The 18,574-nt window shown below is 45.1% G+C and overlaps 4 protein-coding genes across 33 annotated transcripts in view; 3 read left to right on the top strand and 1 right to left on the bottom strand.

Moving 5' to 3' along the window:
• Positions 1-10,768, top strand: part of LOC108142208 (ankyrin-3) — a 66,181-nt gene extending 55,413 nt beyond the window's left edge. For 17 of the 30 annotated variants that reach the window (XM_041707943.1, XM_041707942.1, XM_041707953.1 and 14 more), the window contains 5 exons: positions 2,733-2,798; positions 3,180-3,626; positions 3,805-4,122; positions 4,575-9,674; positions 9,848-10,768. In XM_041707943.1, the coding sequence (XP_041563877.1) occupies positions 2,733-2,798; positions 3,180-3,626; positions 3,805-4,122; positions 4,575-9,580 (5,837 nt within the window). In that variant the 3' untranslated portion in view covers positions 9,581-9,674; positions 9,848-10,768. Of the gene's footprint in view, positions 1-113; positions 204-2,732; positions 2,799-3,179; positions 3,627-3,804; positions 4,123-4,574; positions 9,675-9,847 lie in introns of those variants that run through there. The other 13 variants (XM_041707944.1, XM_017265904.2, XM_017265910.2 and 10 more) reach the window with 6 other exon arrangements.
• Positions 175-2,798, top strand: LOC108142213. Its single transcript, XM_017265928.2, has 2 exons — positions 175-2,366; positions 2,733-2,798. The coding sequence occupies exon 1, from the start codon at positions 175-177 to the stop codon at positions 2,254-2,256; it is 2,082 nt and encodes a 693-aa protein (XP_017121417.1). The 3' UTR covers positions 2,257-2,366; positions 2,733-2,798.
• A 1,303-nt stretch (positions 10,769-12,071) lies between the features above and the next one.
• LOC108142729 lies at positions 12,072-15,052 on the top strand. Its single transcript, XM_017266753.2, has 3 exons — positions 12,072-12,541; positions 12,686-13,309; positions 13,388-15,052. The coding sequence occupies exons 2-3, from the start codon at positions 12,691-12,693 to the stop codon at positions 14,500-14,502; spliced, it is 1,734 nt and encodes a 577-aa protein (XP_017122242.1). The 5' UTR covers positions 12,072-12,541; positions 12,686-12,690; the 3' UTR covers positions 14,503-15,052.
• LOC108142730 (peptidoglycan-recognition protein SD) lies at positions 14,952-15,722 on the bottom strand. The gene has a single exon (XM_017266754.2). It carries the CDS (start codon positions 15,645-15,647, stop codon positions 15,072-15,074), a length of 576 nt encoding a protein of 191 aa, XP_017122243.2. The 5' UTR covers positions 15,648-15,722; the 3' UTR covers positions 14,952-15,071.
• Between the last annotated feature and the right edge of the window lie 2,852 nt (positions 15,723-18,574).

The raw sequence follows: 18,574 nt of genomic DNA, 5'->3' as shown, positions 1-18,574 counted from the left end.
TACGATACCCATCAATTTTAGGGCTTAGATACCAAATGCAACTTTTCTTATTGATATGCTTATATATGAAACGCTTTTATTTAACCCATTTTAAACTTGTTCTTCACAAATAGCAAACTTAAATAACTAAAGCAACATACACACCAACAAGCCCACCAAATTAATTCTAAAATAATGTCAAAAAAGCTCCCAACTATATCCGTAACTGCCGACAAGCGTTCCACACACTCCGATTTATCCTCCTCATCGTCATCCCATGACACCGATAGCAATGACATGGATTATGGGCGCAATGGCGCCGGGGGCGTAACCGATGTCGAAGATTTTGACAGTCAGGTGGAGGTGCTGAAGCCAAGCTCCCGGCGGAACTCTTGCAATGCCTCCTTGAAACCCAAAGCCCATTTTAAAGCAAGTGGTGGCGACAATGATGTCACTGACGTGGAGGACTACGATACTGAATCTGACGATGATGAAAAGAGCACGGCATACCCCGAACTAAAGCTGTCGCTGAGAGAGTTTCTCCAGCAGGGACACCAGAATCAGGAAGCAGTCGACAATGATGCGAAAGAGAGCTGTGAGATAATAGCTGGTGATTTTGTGCAGGCACAAAACCTGAATGGAATGGCAGACTATCTGACTGATTGTGAGGACTACGATACCGATTCTGAAGTGGGCTATGGCTGTGAGAAATCCGTCTGCGTTGATCTGGACCATGCTATGGGCGATCAGGGTCGAGTCAACATAGCCGATGGCGAGAAAAACCAGGACGATTCCGATCAGTACGAAGATGTGTCTGTGATTAGTGACATCAGCGATTTAGCCTCAGCCATGTCCAATTGCACCGGTATTGGGGTGCGGGGCATGTCCGAAGATGAGGTTTTGGAGGTATCCGATAGTGGCCACGAAGAGGTTTGCCAGATTGCCTGCTCGGGCAGCGATTCCGAGTCAGAGGGGGCCGCTGCCTGGAGTCGGAGTGTAAGTGAAAATAGTTTTCCGGCCATTGATGTGGCCTTTATAAGTGCCAGTGGTCAGCCGCGACGTAACTCCAAGTCCAGTATGCTCATGTCAGGACAGAAGAATTTTTTGCAACTTGCTGCGAAAAACGAAGAGGTTTTAACTGATGTTGAGGGCATCGACGACTCGGCAGCAGAAGATAGCTTTGATAATGAGGAGGACGACGAGCAGCCCATTCCTCGCGCCATTATCCTTGCCTCCGGCGATGACGGCACCTGTCTTACTGATGTGGAGGACATGTTCTGTGAGGACACATCGTTGTCTAGTGCAGAACCCGAAGTGCGATCAATCTGCCACAAAGCCCTCCCACTTCCACATCGCGAGGTGGTGGAATTAAAGGAGGATAAGTATGGTGACACTATTACCAATGTAATGCCAATGGACAGCAACTATGAGTTTGGAATTTACAACCACCTGAAGGACATGATCCACACCGATTCCGAGGACTATTCGTGCGCCGATGAATGGAGCCTTCAGCATTCTCTGGTCGAAGACGCTGCGGTGGGTGGACCCAGCCTTATTGAAAACGAGGTGATCGTGTCCAATGAACTTTTGAAACAGCAACAAAACAAACGCCTAGAGGTGCAGTCTAACGCAGAGTCCGTAACAGATGTTGAGGAGATTTTTGTGGCCGGAACAAATCGCCGCAAGAAGCTTAAGACTCGCACTCTGAGCAAAGGCAAGAATAAATTACTCGAAGCCGTTAAGGGAAAAGAGGAGGGCGTTACAGATGTCGAGGACATGGATCTGAGTGAATGCGGCTTACCTCCGGGCGTAAAGCGCATTGAGCAACTAAAACAACAGGCTAAGAGCTTAAATGCGGGCAAAGTATCTGATGCCGATGACGTATCCACAGATGATGTCTCCGACATATCGGAAATCTCCGACGCTCCATCGCTATCGACGGGGGAAAAGTGTATCGGCAAGACAAAGCCACAACCGCTTCACTTCCGTTTGCTAAACGATGATATAATGAATCAGCAGCACACCGATATTGAAGACGTTCAGTTGCCGTCGGATGCGGAGGATGCACTAGAACCACCTGTCATTCCAGTGGCTAACAGCAATAGTAAGGAGCTAAATGATATGTTGAACGAGAGCTACACGGTGGTGCACGAGAAGAGTGGTCGCAGTTTCAACAGCGAAGCCGAGAAGCTGCATACAAAAGGCATGATCCGAGATGCCCATACCGACGTTGAGTATGTTGAGTCCGACGAGTCAGTCGCTAGGGGAGGCAACTAGCCTCCTTTCCGTGCCCTCATACGGTCCCAAGCTGTTGCCAAAATAAATCTCAACAATAGTTTATAAGTGTTCATAGATACGAAAACCCAACACACACACTCAAGCATTTTGTAAGTAAAGCCAACAATTAACAAACATTTTCGTTAAAGTTATTACCACTATCAAAGCAGCAAAAAGCCTTAAATCTACTCGCATCGCTCCCATACGCCTAACCTCGTGCCCGTGCCATACTAACAGATTTCTTAACGTCACCTAGGCGTCGTTGTACTAACATTCACTCTCTATTGTTAATCCTAATCGTACTTGATGCTAACAAAAATGTTATTTGGAATTTTTTCTTTTGTTCTTGTTTCGATTGTCTGTATATCATTCATTATCATTTCGTTTGTAGAGTAATATAATGTAGCTCTAGGTCACTTTTGTGTTATTTTTGTATATAATTTGAACCTTTCTAATAATGGTGTTGTTTATTGCAGAAACCCTACAGGAAAAAAAAGTAGAACTACCCACTCTGGAAGCAGCAAATATCTCAAAGGAAATAAGTAAGTTTAATTTAATGCTATTTAATGTCAGCTTTTCATAGTGTCGTAATTCATATTGCTTCATTAGTATGGCAAACTATTCAGTAGATCTTATTTATTTCCTAAGTGCAATTAAAGCTCATTGAAGTACTAATTTTAACGGCGTTTTGTTTAAAAACAAGCTTTTGTCTCAGTGCGTCAGATCTCGCCTACATCACCAAACAATGTCACCGCCATCAGCTTTCACATATAAACTAGCACATAATCTGGCACATAGGCACATACCTCTCGCCTCTCATCCGCTTCATGATTTCCAAGCTTGCCCTTTCTTTCTCTCAATTTCTCTCTCTTTTCAATCTGTCCAATTTCTATCTACCAATGTACTGTGCAATTGTCTTCCAGGTGATGTTAAAGTTGGTGGTGGTGATGATGATGGTGATGGCGATGGAGAAGATCTAGTGGCACGCATTCGCGAGGAAGCCAATATTCTGGTGGATCGCGTGCTCGAAGAGAGCGTCGAGATCATTGAGAGTCACGGTCACCAGGCCAATGGCCACGAGATCGCTAAGTTGGATTACAACTCAGAAAGTGAGAATTATGCCATCACATGCGACGATATCGGCGGCGTCGATGTTATCAAATCGCCCACCATTGAGTCCATGTCGGGCAAGTCGTTTGACGACAACATGAGCTTCACCGACGAGCACATACATTTACCCCTGCATGCCCAGAACACGACCACCACCATGACAACGACAGTTACCACTCAGTTCCAACAGCAGCAGTCCCAGGTGCAGCTACCCCAAACCATTTCCCAGGCTGCTGCCACAAGTACATCGGCGGCAAAAGGTAACATACCACATAAAGTCAAACTTTGAGGTAGTCCTACGCTAGCCTAGAAATTAGGATTGCAGCTCGACGCAAAATTAGACTCCATAGTGTTGCTTAGTCCGTTGGCTATAACCAATCTCCTGTATCGTTTGCTTTTTGCTCCCATTTCCCTTGCCATATGTCATGTACCATCCAGAACCAGTTCCAGTACTCGATTCCGTAGCCGTACCTGTTCAAGTAGAGAGTAGTCGAGATCAGGCCGAAGACGAGAGTGTGACGCGAGCAAGGCGCATCGATCGAAAGATTGATAAACTATCCACGGACATGGACGATGTGAGTGCCCAGTTCGATGAGGCGTTCGAGATGTCCGTGCCAGAGGACGAAATCAGTGCGTTGCAGGGCGACTTTTCCAAGCTTAGTTGGGATGACAGTGTGTCCCCCACGACCAACACCATGGCCGATATGGCCCAGAACCAAATAACGCCCGACAACGATATTCAAGATCTCATCGCAGGTACCACAAGCAAAAGCGAAACGACTAAAAATGAACTATTATTTTGTATTCTTTTGCCAGAGCGTAAAGGCTCAATCTAGATCGTTGAGCAGTATTTAGTTTGATTTATGTTATCTTAGTGCGATGGCAGATCCAAAATGGCGGCCATTACGACTTTTTTGTTGTTCAAGTTGAGCTCTAATTGCATTTAATTATTTTAATTCAGTTTGTACTCATATTAATTCATATGAAAAATGCATGTCATCCTATATTACCTACCTATCTCTATATACTATCTATCTATCCTATGCTAACCATGTACTTGAATGCATTAACCCTTCTCTTACATCTACCCGTTTTTTTTTCTGTTTCCTATTTCTGTCCTGTAATCGTGTTTATCTTCCTGATCTTTTGTTCTCGACTTTCACAACACTTTTAAAATTGCTTTTGTTTTCACAACTATTGTTTTGTAGAAACAAGCGGCGATTTACCAATCTCAAGTGAAACCGAAACCACTCCCGTACCACCGTCGGCAGCTGTGGCCAGCACCACAGCGTACGAATCAAAAACCAACACCGAAACTGAGCCGACGGTAGATACCAATGCATTCACTACCACCAGCCACGATACACCCACACCAAAACCACGAGTACTCAAAGCAAGCTCCCCAGTCTCCGAAGGCACTGATAGCACTACCATTCCTGGCCCAGTGCCGAAACCCGAAATACCGATCGATATTAGTTTTGATTCCGCCGCACCGGTTCCAAAGCCACGTGCTCCCATTAAGCACACAGAACCGTTCGAAAACCTGGCTGCCCTAGCTGAGCAGTCCGATAGTATAAGTCTGAGGAGCTTTGAATTTACGGAGGATCTTTCCAAGACGGATGAACCGTCCACAGAGCTCTCTATCCGTTCCCAGCTCCGTGACATAGTCACAACCACCACCACTGCTTCGGAGGATCATACCGAGAGCTTTGAGCCAACGAGTGAGATTTCCGTAGATGATGCCGACACTGAAAAATCGGAGGGCGTTGAAAAGGCCACTAGTTTTTACATTGGGGAATCCAGTCGCAATGTTATTATCAAGACCTCGACAAGATCAGCAAGTGTTACACCGCAAGATGAGGAAGCCCAAGGCGAAATAGGAATCGATGCCAAGGATGTTTCTTTAATGAAGGAGATATCCGTCGACTCAGACGAAGCCAACGATGTTTTCAAGGAGTTTGTCACAATGAAGCCGGACGATCCTGCTTCAGTAGATAGCAAAATAACCAGACAAGGTTCGGAAACTAGAAATGATATTCTCGAATTTGAGAATGCCGATAAAGACAAGGCAGGGGAGCTGAAGCTCTCCAAAGTGACCACGGAGGAAAGCTTGACCACGTCCACCGGTTCCAGTGGTCGAGCCATTATTGAAATTGCTCCTTCAAGCAGTGAAGATCCTGATGAGTCCAGCAAGGAAATCCCGGAAATAGTAAATACAATCTCTGAAAAGACGGCCTCGACCGAACGTTTTGAATTGCCCTTAGAGAAAAGCGAATGGGAAACATCGGAGAAAGAAATTCCAACTTCGGGCAAGCCAAAGGTAGTGCACTCACCACAGCAACCACAAGAGACCGACATAAAGACTTCGATGGATAGGACACTCGTAGGGGAGACTCTGGCCGAGGAGAAGGAAAAGCGCTTGAAGGACCACGAAGAATTACTGGAGGAGTCTTTATCGGACTTTGGATTCAAAAGCTTGCCCCAAGGATTCACTACAGCTGCTGAGAGCGAAGATATATCTTCCTTTATAGGCATACCCGATGAAAGCATGCAAACTTCTACCTTGGATAGCACACAGCCTCCAGAAGGTCTATTCGACACCACAATCAAGGAGACCCTCAACAAGCAAGCAGCAATGGCCCACTATGCACAGGATGTGTTTGGGAGGGGGGAAACACGTGATGACCACGGTTCACTAGGTTTCATTTCCACCGGCACAGCCGAAGAGTTAAGTTCCATGGAAGAACACATGGCAAAGGAGGAGCAAGCCTCCCTCGGCTTTGTCTCCACCGAAACCGCCGAGGACTTTAGCTCTATGGAAGATTACTACTCCGAGAAACTAGCCATTGCCAGTGTGATTGCAGATGAAGTTGCTACAGACAAATCAATCACAACTAGCACTTTTGAGGAGCTTTCGTCGGATCAGTCGATGAAACCCATCGATGTGGTGGTTCATCGTCTGAAGACTGAGTCCTCACCGGACTCAATCAACCGTTGGTCAATCCCCGATGTAGACACATCAAGCTCCAGCGAGAGCTTCCACAAGAGCTTCGACAAAACTCAGAGTCGTCCCCTGTCCTCTGATTTGGAAAACCTTGTGACTGCAACTGGCACGGGTACCTCAAGTGAGTATCAAACCGCACGGGAATTTACCACCACCGGACGCACTGAGGGAACCGATTATATTAGTGCCGTCAGTACCCTTGGCAGTAGTAGTTTGGATTCTCATTCGGAAACTTCAGCCAATTTGGCTAGTATTGACGTTTCCGAATTGTCGGAAACATTGGTGGCCTCTTCTGCCGAAGCGGATTTATTCGAGGCAGATGAGATGTCGCGGCTGCGAGATCTCCGAGCTGATGACGAGGACAGCGATGAGAGCCTCGAACTGCCAGGAAGTGCTTACCCAACTAGTGAACAACAAAGCCTCATGAAGCGCTCACAGGAAATGATTTTCAAGCCCAAGGTTGAGGAAGAGGAGCCACTGCCTGTTGAAGCTGTGCAAATCGAGGAATACCCAAAGCCCAAGGAGGCGGAGCGCACCTGGGGATTGGCCTATCCCCTGGAGGATAGCAAGGCGGACAGCCCGCGGGAAAGTGAGAAAGGCGAGGACATCTTATTGTATCACGGAGACCCACGACGATCCATTGACGAATCTAAGTTGGCCTCAAGCTTAGACGAAGGCAGCATCCTCTCCGTTAGCATGTCGAGCACATCCAACATTGATACTGTTGTGGAGAATTTTGATGATATCATTGGATCTGCGGGATCTTCTTCGCTGACCGGCATCGAAGGTTTTCAGTATGGGCATGATGAGTCGGTTCCATCTGCCTCCGTGCCAGAAGACGCAACCTTTATGCTGGAAATGGAAAGCAAGGAACATTCGCCTCAGGATTCTAATGCAAGTACACCTCCAGGGGGAGAGTCAAAACGTCGAGGCCACAAGCGAAATGAGAGCATTTCGGGAGAAGCGTTGAAGAACCTAGACAAGGAGGTGGCACTACTAGGCGAGGGTAAGGAATCTGAGAGCGAGTCAGACACGGATCCCTACGAATCGGAATATGCCCGCCAGTTCCGTTCTCCTAAAGAACGGAAGAGCAAAAAGAAAAAGCAGGCGGCAGCCGAAATGGATCACAGTGGCGAGCTGGAGAAGCGTCCATTTACCCCTTCCCAACTGGTAGCTGAAGTAATCGTAGAGGACAGTGCCACAGAAGAGCTGGAGGCAGAAGCAGCCTTGATCGAGGAACGTCGCCCGTCCCAGAATATGCAGGACTACTCAAATATACCCGACATAATGGTTACTGAAGACATTAAGTCTCCGATTTTGGAGGAGGAGAGCGACGATTTCCCCGAAAAGATGCTGTACAAGGTACGCACCGAGGAGGAGCTTCACAAAGCAAGCGATACCTCCACTTACCAGAAGGCCAAAGCCGAGGAGAAAGAGCAGGACTTTCAGCGAAGAGTGCAGGAACAGTACCGACAAAAGCTGGAGGAGCTGAAGAGGGCTGAAGTTGGAGCCGAATACGATGATCGCAAGGCGCCCGACTCCCCAGACTCTTTTGAAATGGTCGAGCAACCGGACATCTCTGATGAGTTCGTGATCATCGAAGAAGTTGCCAAGGAGGCCAACGAAGTGGATCTTGGCGGCCAGAGCATCAAGATTAAGCCAACCAAGTACGAGCAGAAACACGATGAGGATGTTGAGAAGATCATCATCAAGTCGGCGCCTGCGGATCCCAAGCTAGGGTCGCAGCTCTACAAGGACGATCTGAACTTCGAGTTCGAGGAGAGTCCGCCGACGGCAGCCAGCAGCAGCAGTGAGCAGCAGGAGGAGAGTGATTCCAGCGAAACTGCAGCAGCCAACAAGCGCTGGGTGGAGATGCAACTGACGGACAATCAGCTGCGATATCCCTACGACCTGGCCGGGGCCGTGCTGGAGGACATTAAAGAGGAGGACGGCGAGTTCGAGGTGGGCAGCAGTCGCATTAGCAGCTTCAAAGACTCCTTCTCCAGCACGCCGGAGTACGATGTTGCGGCTCGTCGCTATCACTCACGTGGTGAACACGACGATGTCTCAATGAGCAGTCTGCAGGAGTTTGAGTCTCTGGAGCAGGCCATTTCCCTGGAAAATCGCAATCGCACACACCAAGGCTCCACTGATTCGAGCAACGGAAGTTTCACCCGACGCTATGTGGTTCGTCACAGTGGCAGTGGAACTGGCCCGGGCGACGATGTGTCTGTCTCCAGTCTCAAGGACTTCGAGGGTCTCGAGAATGCCTGCATTGAAGCCCACCTGATTGAGATCAAGGCCAGGGAAGAAGCGGCACTACTATCGCGATCTGATGAGTCAAACAAGTCGAATGCCAGCGACAAAGGAGCCACTGGCAATATGGTAGTGACCAAGGTGACCCGCACCGTAACACGCACCGAAGTGGTTCCCTCAAGTCAAGCGGAAAATATCGAAGCCCTGCTTAAACACAAGTTGGAGCGGGAGGATGGATCCGCGGTGGTCAAAGTTACCGATTTAACCACCACTGAATTGGAACCCAAGTCCAAGATCGACAGCCAGGACTCCGAGAAGGACAGCATCGATAGCATGGAGATTAGCAAAAGTCACGATATGATGACCAGCAGCATAGAGAGCTTTGATATATCCAAGGATGCTACAACGCGATCCGACATTGACTCATTGGAGATAGATAAGCGACACTCGCGACAGGAGAGCATAGAGTCCTTTGGCGATGAGCAGCTGGATTTGATGACCAAGTTCGTCAGCGGGGGAGGAGTGACACTGGGTGATGGTCTCACCACCACCACGACGACAACCACCACCAGCACCGATGCCGATGGACATGAGCACACGGTGACCAGAGTGATAACCACCACAACGAGCTTGGGTGGTGGTGGCATTCAGGAGCTGCCAATGGACGAGGCCGGAATGTCAAAGGACGTTTCGGTGGACTCCCTGAATCTCTGCATGGAACAGACGACCAGCTCGGCTGGAACCACGGCTACGTACCAGACCAGCGCCGGTAACTCTCAGATGTCCGGAAGTGTCACGAGTTGCGCCTCCAGTACTCTAATGGAGGATTCGTTCCCTGGTGTGGGTGGCATGTCGTCGTCCCAAATGTCGGCCAGTTTTTGGTCCCACGATGAGTCCACGGTGGTCGAGGACGAAGAACACGACCCCACGAAGAAGCAGCAGCAAGGCCAGTAATCGCTGGATGGGATTGGGAGAGAGAAGTGGGAGAAGTCACACGTAATCCTATATAAAAATGGGGCTTAAACGGTGACATAGAATATTCGGCTAGGTAAGCATCCCAACGGCAAGGCTGCGCGGCTTTTCGTTTTACTTTTGTTTTATGTCTTTACTTGGTCTTCGACTTAGAAGCAGAGCTCAACTTTGACAGAGAAAAGTAATACTCGCCGCCCCACTTAGATCCAATGGTCACTAAATTAGACTCTTCTCCTTTTGATTTTTCAGATAAGGCGCTCTTCTAGGGGCAGCACTAGTAAAGGAATCTCTGGATGACGGAAAACGCATCTTCACCGGCTCCAAACATCACCGATTTCAAATCGAACAGCGAGGAGGATTTATTAATTAGCAAATTTGACATTTTCCATCTACACACATTTTTAATGATATTGAAGTGCATACACGAGTTTTTAAAGGCAAATATATATATATTTTATATATTTATAAAAACTATAAAATTGCAAATATGAATACGAACATGAATATGGCAGGCATTAGCCGTTCAACGCATTTTCTTATTGGCGTTTAAAAATTAATTAAAATTAAAACAGAAACCGAAACCGAAACCTCTTGTGCTAGAGCGTTGTAATGGAATAAACATTTGCTTTTAATTTGATGTAGTTATTATATATGTACATGTACGAAGGATACTTATTATTAAATGAATCGCTTATTATTGTAGTTTAATTTAAGCAATTATACAAACGCATGTGAAAAGGGGACGTAATGAAATAGTCGAAGCCTGGAAAGTGAAATGCTTTTAAAGTCTCATTTTTTTACAAGAACCAAGCTAACTTTTTCGCTTGCATATTTTAACAGTGAAATATACATAAATATACAATCTGAAAAATAATGCATAGATCAAATTTAAAACATATACAAAAAAGATATGACATTTATTCACATAAGAGCTACCACAAACAGCCATGAAGTGTATCGCTAATTTTCGTAAAGCACATCTTGCGTAAACGAGTATTCGTCAAAAACCCTACTTACTGAAAGGATTTAAACGTTTTAGCATCACCACTGTAATGGAATATGAATAAAATAATATTTGTGTTAAAAACATACAAGAAATATTACAAAAAAAATAACATTGTATTGTAAACCCACACGCGTATGAATAACCAAATAAAATGCTTAATACAATTTTCTGTTTCGATATTTCAATATGGGCAAAAAGAGAATTTCTTTCAAATGGGTTTTAATGATTGCAATCAAGGAATGTTTATTATCCCAAAGTTCAAAAATTAAAAAAAAAACATATTTTGGCTTCGGCAATAATATTTTTATAGCTCCATAGGAACAATCGGAAAATTATATGAAAAAAAAAACTTCGGGTTTTCAATTAATTTGAATATTTTTCGTTATATATTTCAGAATTAGGGTTTTAATTTTATTAAAATCGGACAACGAAATCATATAGCTGTTATAGGAACGATTGAACCGCAAATCGAAGTTTTATAGCTTTTAAACAATCATAGATTTCATTTTAATTTTATTTTTGTAAATACATAAATATAAAATATAAATTATATAAACTTGGGGTACAAAATTCGACAGATAATTTTTTTATGAAAAAAAAGCTGTTTTAATCAAAGCAAAACGAGCGACAGAAACATGGCTAAAGAAAAATATAAATTTATCAATTTTATTCATACAGAACACTTTTAAAGTTATCTTATAAAATCAGTGATTTTTTGTTATAACGGCCAAATGGATTGCTTTAAAAATGTATTGAAGGTATCTTCAATTTTTGTCTAGATCAGAAATTTGTTGAGTAATCAACTTGAATGTATATGCAAAACTGAAAATAACGGTTTTTACGGGTATATGGCAGATTTAGAGGCCTCTCTTTTAAAAATCATTTTCGTAGTATTGTTATATGCTTCCATGTTAAAAGAATAAATATACAATTTTTTTATAGGAAGCAGATTAAAAAAAAAAAGACAGAATTTCCGCTTCCGCAGTTCATAAATATTTTTTTGTTATAACGATCGAACTGTTAACGATTATTTATTGTTTAACGGCCAAATGGCTTGCGTCAAAAATGTGTTGAAGATATATTAAATTTTTGCCTGGATTACAAATTGATTGAGTGAATAACTCGAATGTATACGCAAAACTGAAAATAACGGGTTTTTACCGGTATAGAAATCTAAAACTGATTAAAGTATTCTGGCAGCTTTAGTGGGAATCTCTTTTAAAAATCATTTTCATGGTTTTAATATATGTTTCTATGTTAAAAGTATAAAGTTAAAATTTTTTTAAATGGTCTATATAAATGTTGGCAACATCAGAAAACAGAAAACATAAAAAAAGCCAGAATTCCCGCTTCCACAGTTCATAAATATTTTCCCGCTGATGGCCCTAAGAAAAGGCCAAAACTGACGGAAAAGAGCTAAATTGGCAGCCCTTGTGTAAACGGTATATTTTTTTGACCCATAGACGGTCACACTCACATTGCTGCTGGGGAATCGGGCAACATCACCGTGAAAAAATAAAGAATTGGGGAAAATGTGGTTTTCGGTCAAGTGATAGCCGCGACGCTGGTTTGAGCTGGCCGGGAAAAACGGATTTGGACAAGGACCAACTGGCCGGAAAACTGCAATCTCTCCACTCGATGAGATTGGCTGTCCCTTGAAAGTTGTCGACGTTCGTTGCTGCTGTTGTTGTTGCTGCTGGCTGCGTTTTCGTATTGGCATCGGTTTTTTTTTTTTTTTTTGGGTACATCTAGTGTGCATGTAAATTGAGGTTCAAATCGGTAACCGATAAACGCATAAAGCCAGCTAAAGAAGGGCAGCGGCGAGACATATAGTTTCGCCAGATAGTTCTAATTATACAACCCAGCCCGTAGACGTATTCCCCCGAAGATCCGAAACTGGTTATACACACAACGCAAGGAACGGGAGGTTGGAGAGGGTGAGTAAAAATCGATTTGTTGCACAAAACTCACGACGAGTGGGCGAAAATCGGGGGCCGAAAAGTGGGGTGCGGCTATATAGCTATATAGCTATAGATTCTAGGTCGACCTGGGATTATAGTACAATCTACCAATCTTTGCAGGCCCCATGGACAAAATCAAGTTAAAGGTTATTGGCGTGCTGCGCGAACGCGATGGTGGCAATCGCAGTGGCTCTGGAGGATTGGGTGCAACTGCCGGAGGAGGATCTGGTGGGGTGACGGCCTCCACAGGTCATCAGTTGGCCAGCACCGGAGTGGGCGTGGCCGCACCGACGATTGGGGTCGCGCAGGATAATAACAACGAAGGCAACGCCCCAACAACAATAGAAGCCCAGGCAACGGGAGCAACACCTGGAGCCTCGGGAGTGGGAGTGGGTGTGGGTGGTGCGGCCAGAACCTCGGTTCTGTCCAGACCGCAGACCTCGAAGATCAGTGCTCTGGACCTGGCCGGGATACTCAACACGCGGAGACGACTCGAGTGGACCAAGGAATGGCTGCGCAAGAACCAGGCCGAGTTTCTCAGCAAGGAGAACCTGCTCAGCGAGCTGCAGTCGCGCAAGGACGAGTGTTACCACTTGAATTACTTCCTAGCCATAACAGAGAGCCAGTTTCGGTATCTGGTGCAAAAGCTGGAGCCCATCATTAGCCAGTATGCGCCGCAGCGCAAGAAGAAGTCCTTCAGCGCCGAGGAGCGACTGGCCATTACGCTCAAGTATTTGGCAACGGGTGAGTGCTTGCTTGCTTGGACGATCCCCTTCTTCAATATGTGCCCCATTAATATGCCAACAACTACTCCCATCGCAGGTGAAGTACATTCTTGTCGAAACTACTGCTTCCGTGCCTCGAAATTTGTGATAAACGAAATGATTGCCAATATCTGTCTGGGCTTCTACGAGCACCTCAAGGACCAATACGTGACACTACCAAAGACTGACGATCAGTGGCGCAGCGCCGCCGAGGAGATGGAGCGCAAGCACAACCTGCCACACTGCGTGGGCAATCTGTTCATGCGCAGCATCCAGCTCCAGGGCACCGGGTCCGGTTCGGGCACCGGGGCGGCGGGAAGCGGCACCGCCGGTGGCGACGATCGCAAACGGGCGACCGTCATCTTCACGGGCATCGTGGATGCCGACAACAATTTCCAGTACGCAAAGGTGGAGCGGGCGGCGAGCAGCCGGCCCAATGATATCTATAACCAGACCACTGCCGTTGAGCTGATCAGGCACAAGATGCACGCCCTCGAGGAGCAACAGTCGGCGGAGATGGACCGGCAGGGCTACTACTTCGCTGGCGACTCGGTACTGCCGGCCACCTCGTATCTGGTGACCACACGCAACCTGCCCAAGGATCGGGCCGTGCTGGAGGCCCTCGAGCAGGTGAATGCCCATGCCGATCAGACGATGCGGATACTCTGCAACATGTTCCCCATTCTGGCGCAGCCGTTGCGCATCAGCGACAAGCACATCCGCGAAGTGGTCCTCGGCTGCGTGGCTCTGTACAATTTCCTGCGCAAGACGGACGACTCCTTTCGCCGCACGAGCGACAGCATTGTGCAACAGCGGGCCGAGCAGCAGCAACTGGCGGCGGCCTACAGCGTTGACAGCGACGAAATCGACGACGACTGCATCATGCTGGCCACCGAGGAGGAGCTACGCGAACGGGCCGAGTTCACGCCCAGCGTTGGACTGACCACCTGCTTCCAGCCGCTGTGCACGCAGCGCGGCGAGACGCCCGAGGGTCTGGCCAAGCGGGATTGGCTGCTTCAGCTGGACTTTGGCGGGCAGGGCGGCAATGGAAGCGGAATTGGCTTGGGCATCGGCATCGGAAGCGGCGATGGCAATGGCAGTATGAACGGCAATGGAGGATTGGGCGGCAGTACGGACAGTGCAAGCGGCAGCTCAAATGGGAGTTTATATTAGTGCAATTTACCTAAGTACTTTACGAATTTTGTATAGTTCCTTGTTTTATATTTTCTAAATCTGTAATCTGTAATCTGCAACAGCATCTGTTGCCATGTTGCCACGTTGCCGACTCTTGTTTACCTCTCGTTTGGCGCATTCTTTGCTGCATACCATTACGATTCCGATTCCGATTACGATTATGATTACGATTACGTTCACACGTTCGTTCCATTTGCGTTCCGTGCTTCATCTAGGGTTCTGTATAGTTAGCTTAGTTTCTTGCGGAAGTTCCGGTTCGGTGAATGATGATGCGATGATGCGATGATGCTATGTGATGTCTCAAATCTCTATTGTGGCCCAGTGCCCTGCTCCCGGGGAGCAGGACCCCCAAAACGGGCCGGGCTTCAAATTGGCAACTGACAAAGTGCGCGAAGTCGACGAAGTGCAGCGGAAACAGATCAACAAAATTAAAAGTTTAGTATTCGTATTTAAGCAAAACAACAAATTATACATAATTATATTTACAAAATAAATGTGTAAGGAATGGTCTTTACGTGTCGAAACCTAAGTTTATTGTATTTTATCGCTTATATTTGCTCTGACCAATGGGGCCACTGTTGCAGGAGAATGTAGAGGGCTTCTCCCGGACTCCTGGTGGCACTGACTTGACGATGACCCACCAGCTTGTAGTTCTCCACCAGTTGAGCCTGTTGCACAGCCTGTTCCAGCAATTTCTTGGCGGCATCCAAGGCCTCCCGACTGGGTGCTTGTTCCTCGAAATTGCCAATGAAGGCGATGCCCAGAGAACCCTTGTTGTTGGCTCCAGCGAAGGCTCCTCTTTGGTTCGGGCTTCTGCCCTCATAGACCTTGCCGTTGCCTCCAATCAAATAGTGATATCCTATGTCCGAGAACTTCTGCCTGGACATCTGGAAGTTCTGCAGATTGCGCATTTGCTGGGAACATCCCACATCATCGGTGCAACCACCTCCGGCTGTATGGGCAATCACAGCTCGGGGCAGGGGACTATCCATGCTGTCCATCGGTCCGCTGGCGGGTCTGGCGTTCCACTCTGCCCTCGTCACTATTGGTATCGGTATTGGTACTTCCCCCTGGACAGCAACAACCGCTGCGAGGTAAACGATGAGCAAAGCGATCCAAGTCATTCCTCCGCTATGTCTCTCCACTGACTGAGCAGAGATCTCGTATTGTGAGGCACTTATAGACGCAGATAAGACATACATGTGCCCCCGGGAGATAGCATTTGGACCCCGTATTTGTAAATACTACGTGAGTTGCGGGGATTTTTCTTGGCAATTCTTGCAGGCAGAGGGCTCTTCTATTAAACTTTTTAAAACAATTCTATTGTGTCGTCACAAACTATTAGTTTCTCGGAATGTGGTCTCAATAAACTAATGGGTAAATATTGGGAAAAAAAAGTTCCCCTGCGAAGACCCCTAAAAGCAAAAAGATACATATAGCAAAAATGATTATATCGAACCAGCTGGGATATTGGGGTTTTTCGTTGGAGAATCAATTCCACAATGAGATGAGGTACAACAATTAAATGGTAATTAGAATGTAAAACAGGTCTTTAACCTTCTCCTTAATTTTAACCAGGAGTACTATAAAAAATAATCTTAACTAATAGGGCTTTTTAGCTTCATATTACTTTATTTTCAGCATAGGATTGTTTTATTTTTACCTTTTTTATTTTATTTTAATTACTTACATAACAGTCAGGCCACGGCTTGCATTTTATTGTTTAATTCTTGGATTTAGGAATTAATCACTTTTCATATACTTTTTTACATTGTTCATATACTTATTTACAATTTATTAGGTTGATATAATTTACTATTTTTTCTATAAAATGTTATAGTTTTGGACTTATATATTTTAAGATTTCGTAACGAAACTTCCTTGTACATTAAGCAAATACATTTTTACAATGTACATACATTGTACAGACATATGTATGTGTCTTTAATTTTTAATATTTTTTTATATTACGATTATATCAAGATTTTTACTTTTAATGATAAAATGGTTGAATTCAATTTCATGAGACAGCAGAGCAGACGCAAATAAGAAGCTTGGCGCAAGCAAAATTAATAAGACTTTCGTTTCTTGGTGAAAACTTAGTAAAATAAGTTTTTGATGATAAATTCACATATTCCAAAAAATTAACCTTATCGATGTGAAACCAAACATATATAAAAACTTTTAAATTAGAAAACAAAGTAAGGTTTTTCAGTTATAAATAAATTAATTTTAAAAAATTCATGTCAGCTAAACAATAAGAAGAAAACTAGCGTAATTTGGTTAACATTTTTTTTTAAACAAGCAAACAACGCTGTTAGCCATTGTTTACTTGTTGCTAAAAATCAAAAAATCAAATTTGATTTTCAAATACACAAAAACAGTTATTAATTTTTTAATGAGGACTATAGTTTTCGAAAAATAATTTCAAATTGCTTTGTTCTTTTGTAGCAAGTTCAAAAGCATTTTTTTATATATTTAAGATAAGTAGGAACAAATTATTTTTTATAAAAGCCTCATTATCTTTTTTATATTGAATTACACAAACTGTTGTTGTTAGTAAACGCAATAAATCGGGTATTTACTAAAGATACCCCTAATCCCTTGAGCTGAAGCCCCTCAAGTTGCCGATTGTTGTTCATACGAGCCCCCGAAAACCTCAACTTGACACAGATGTTCTAGGCAGTGATTTAATTAAAAAACTTTCGCAATTAAATGCAAAAACAGCAAAAAACAAAGCGGAGTGCAGCCCATTATGCCCCAAACTGAGTTGGGTTGAGATGGGGAAATTAAGTGGGGGTTGGGGGCTGTAGAGAAGTCGCAAAGTGACAACGAAAATGCAAGTAAGCGCCCTCAATTAAAAGCCAAAATGAATATAAAATGCCAAAGGAAAAAAGGAGGCAAGCAAAGCCGCAACAGCCAAAAAAAAAAAGAAAAAAAAAAGGCGGTCCAAAAACCGAAGCTGCAACCAGAAAACCGAAGCCAAAACTATGCGCGGCCGGAAAAGCCAGCTGGTAGCGGAAAAACTCTTGTCCGTTGCTGTTAACTTAAATTTAAGTGAGTTCTGAGCCCCCCAAAGTCACCCACCCATTCGAGGGTTCCCAGGGTTGACTTGTTGTATGGTTATTCGAATTGTTTTCCCGCAGCAATTCAACTGTTCGAGGGAAAAACATATTTTTTTTGTTCAGCGCCAGAGACAGAGAAAGAGAGTCAATTTAATCCGTCCCGCATTTGGCTGCAATTTGGGGAATTTTGGGGCCAAAACCGGGCGCCATGCTGGCTCATTTGCAAAATTGTCAGATTTATTTCGCTAATTGCTGCTCATCCGTTTAATTAAAATTAAAAGAACTTGCACAAGTTTAGGGCGAAAGTTTTTATGCGAAGAGAATCTCGAGAAACTGGCATTGGGCACGTTTAGTTTTCCCGTTTTCCTCCTACGTTTTCACCTTAGTTTTTTTTTTCGTATTGTTGTTAGCACACAATGGCCGTCGCCGTCCATTAAATTGCTGGGAAAACTCCGGCAACTCACTGATGAAGTTGCAAGATGGAGTGCCAGCGGGTAGGCTTTCCATTTCCATTTCTATTTCCATTTCTGGACTTTCTGGATGGCAAACAAATTAAACTGCAGGCTGCGTTAAATTTGTCGCTTTTCCCCAAAAGGTGTCAATCGTGCAGGCACCAAAAGTTGTGGCCAACAACGAGGCAGCAACAATTTGCACCCGATTCTGCAACATCTGCTGCCTGCCACGCCCCCATTTTCCAAGTCCCTCAAGGCTTTTTTGCCACCAAGCGGAAAGAGCAAAAGTTGCCTGCAACCACATTGCGGATTTGGATTGGGATTTTGGTTTTTGGGGAACTGGAACTTTTCAGTGTGAATTGACACCTCTTCTCTGCCGCCCCCTCCCCCGTAATCCGTCTGGAGGGGAGGGGTGGAGGGGGGCGTGTCAATGGGGGCGACATTTTTATGACAACTTGCTTAAATTCCATAACAAGAACTCGCGCAAAGAACGAAAACTTATTTCGTTTACGAGTCGAGCAAGTTGTGTGCTGC

Source organism: Drosophila elegans, unplaced genomic scaffold (assembly GCF_018152505.1).
Source record: "Drosophila elegans isolate 14027-0461.03 unplaced genomic scaffold, ASM1815250v1 contig_208, whole genome shotgun sequence".
Lineage (NCBI taxonomy): Eukaryota > Metazoa > Arthropoda > Insecta > Diptera > Drosophilidae > Drosophila > Drosophila elegans.
This window is presented reverse-complemented; position numbering and strand designations above follow the sequence as displayed.

Coding starts and splice junctions, on each gene's coding strand:
- LOC108142213 (XM_017265928.2), top strand. CDS start 175: ATGTCAAAAAAGCTCCCAACTATATCCGTAACTGCCGACAAGCGTTCC.
- LOC108142729 (XM_017266753.2), top strand. CDS start 12,691: ATGGACAAAATCAAGTTAAAGGTTATTGGCGTGCTGCGCGAACGCGAT. Junction 13,310..13,387: donor GCTCAAGTATTTGGCAACGG/GTGAGTGCTTGC, acceptor CTCCCATCGCAG/GTGAAGTACATTCTTGTCGA.
- LOC108142730 (XM_017266754.2), bottom strand. CDS start 15,647: ATGACTTGGATCGCTTTGCTCATCGTTTACCTCGCAGCGGTTGTTGCT.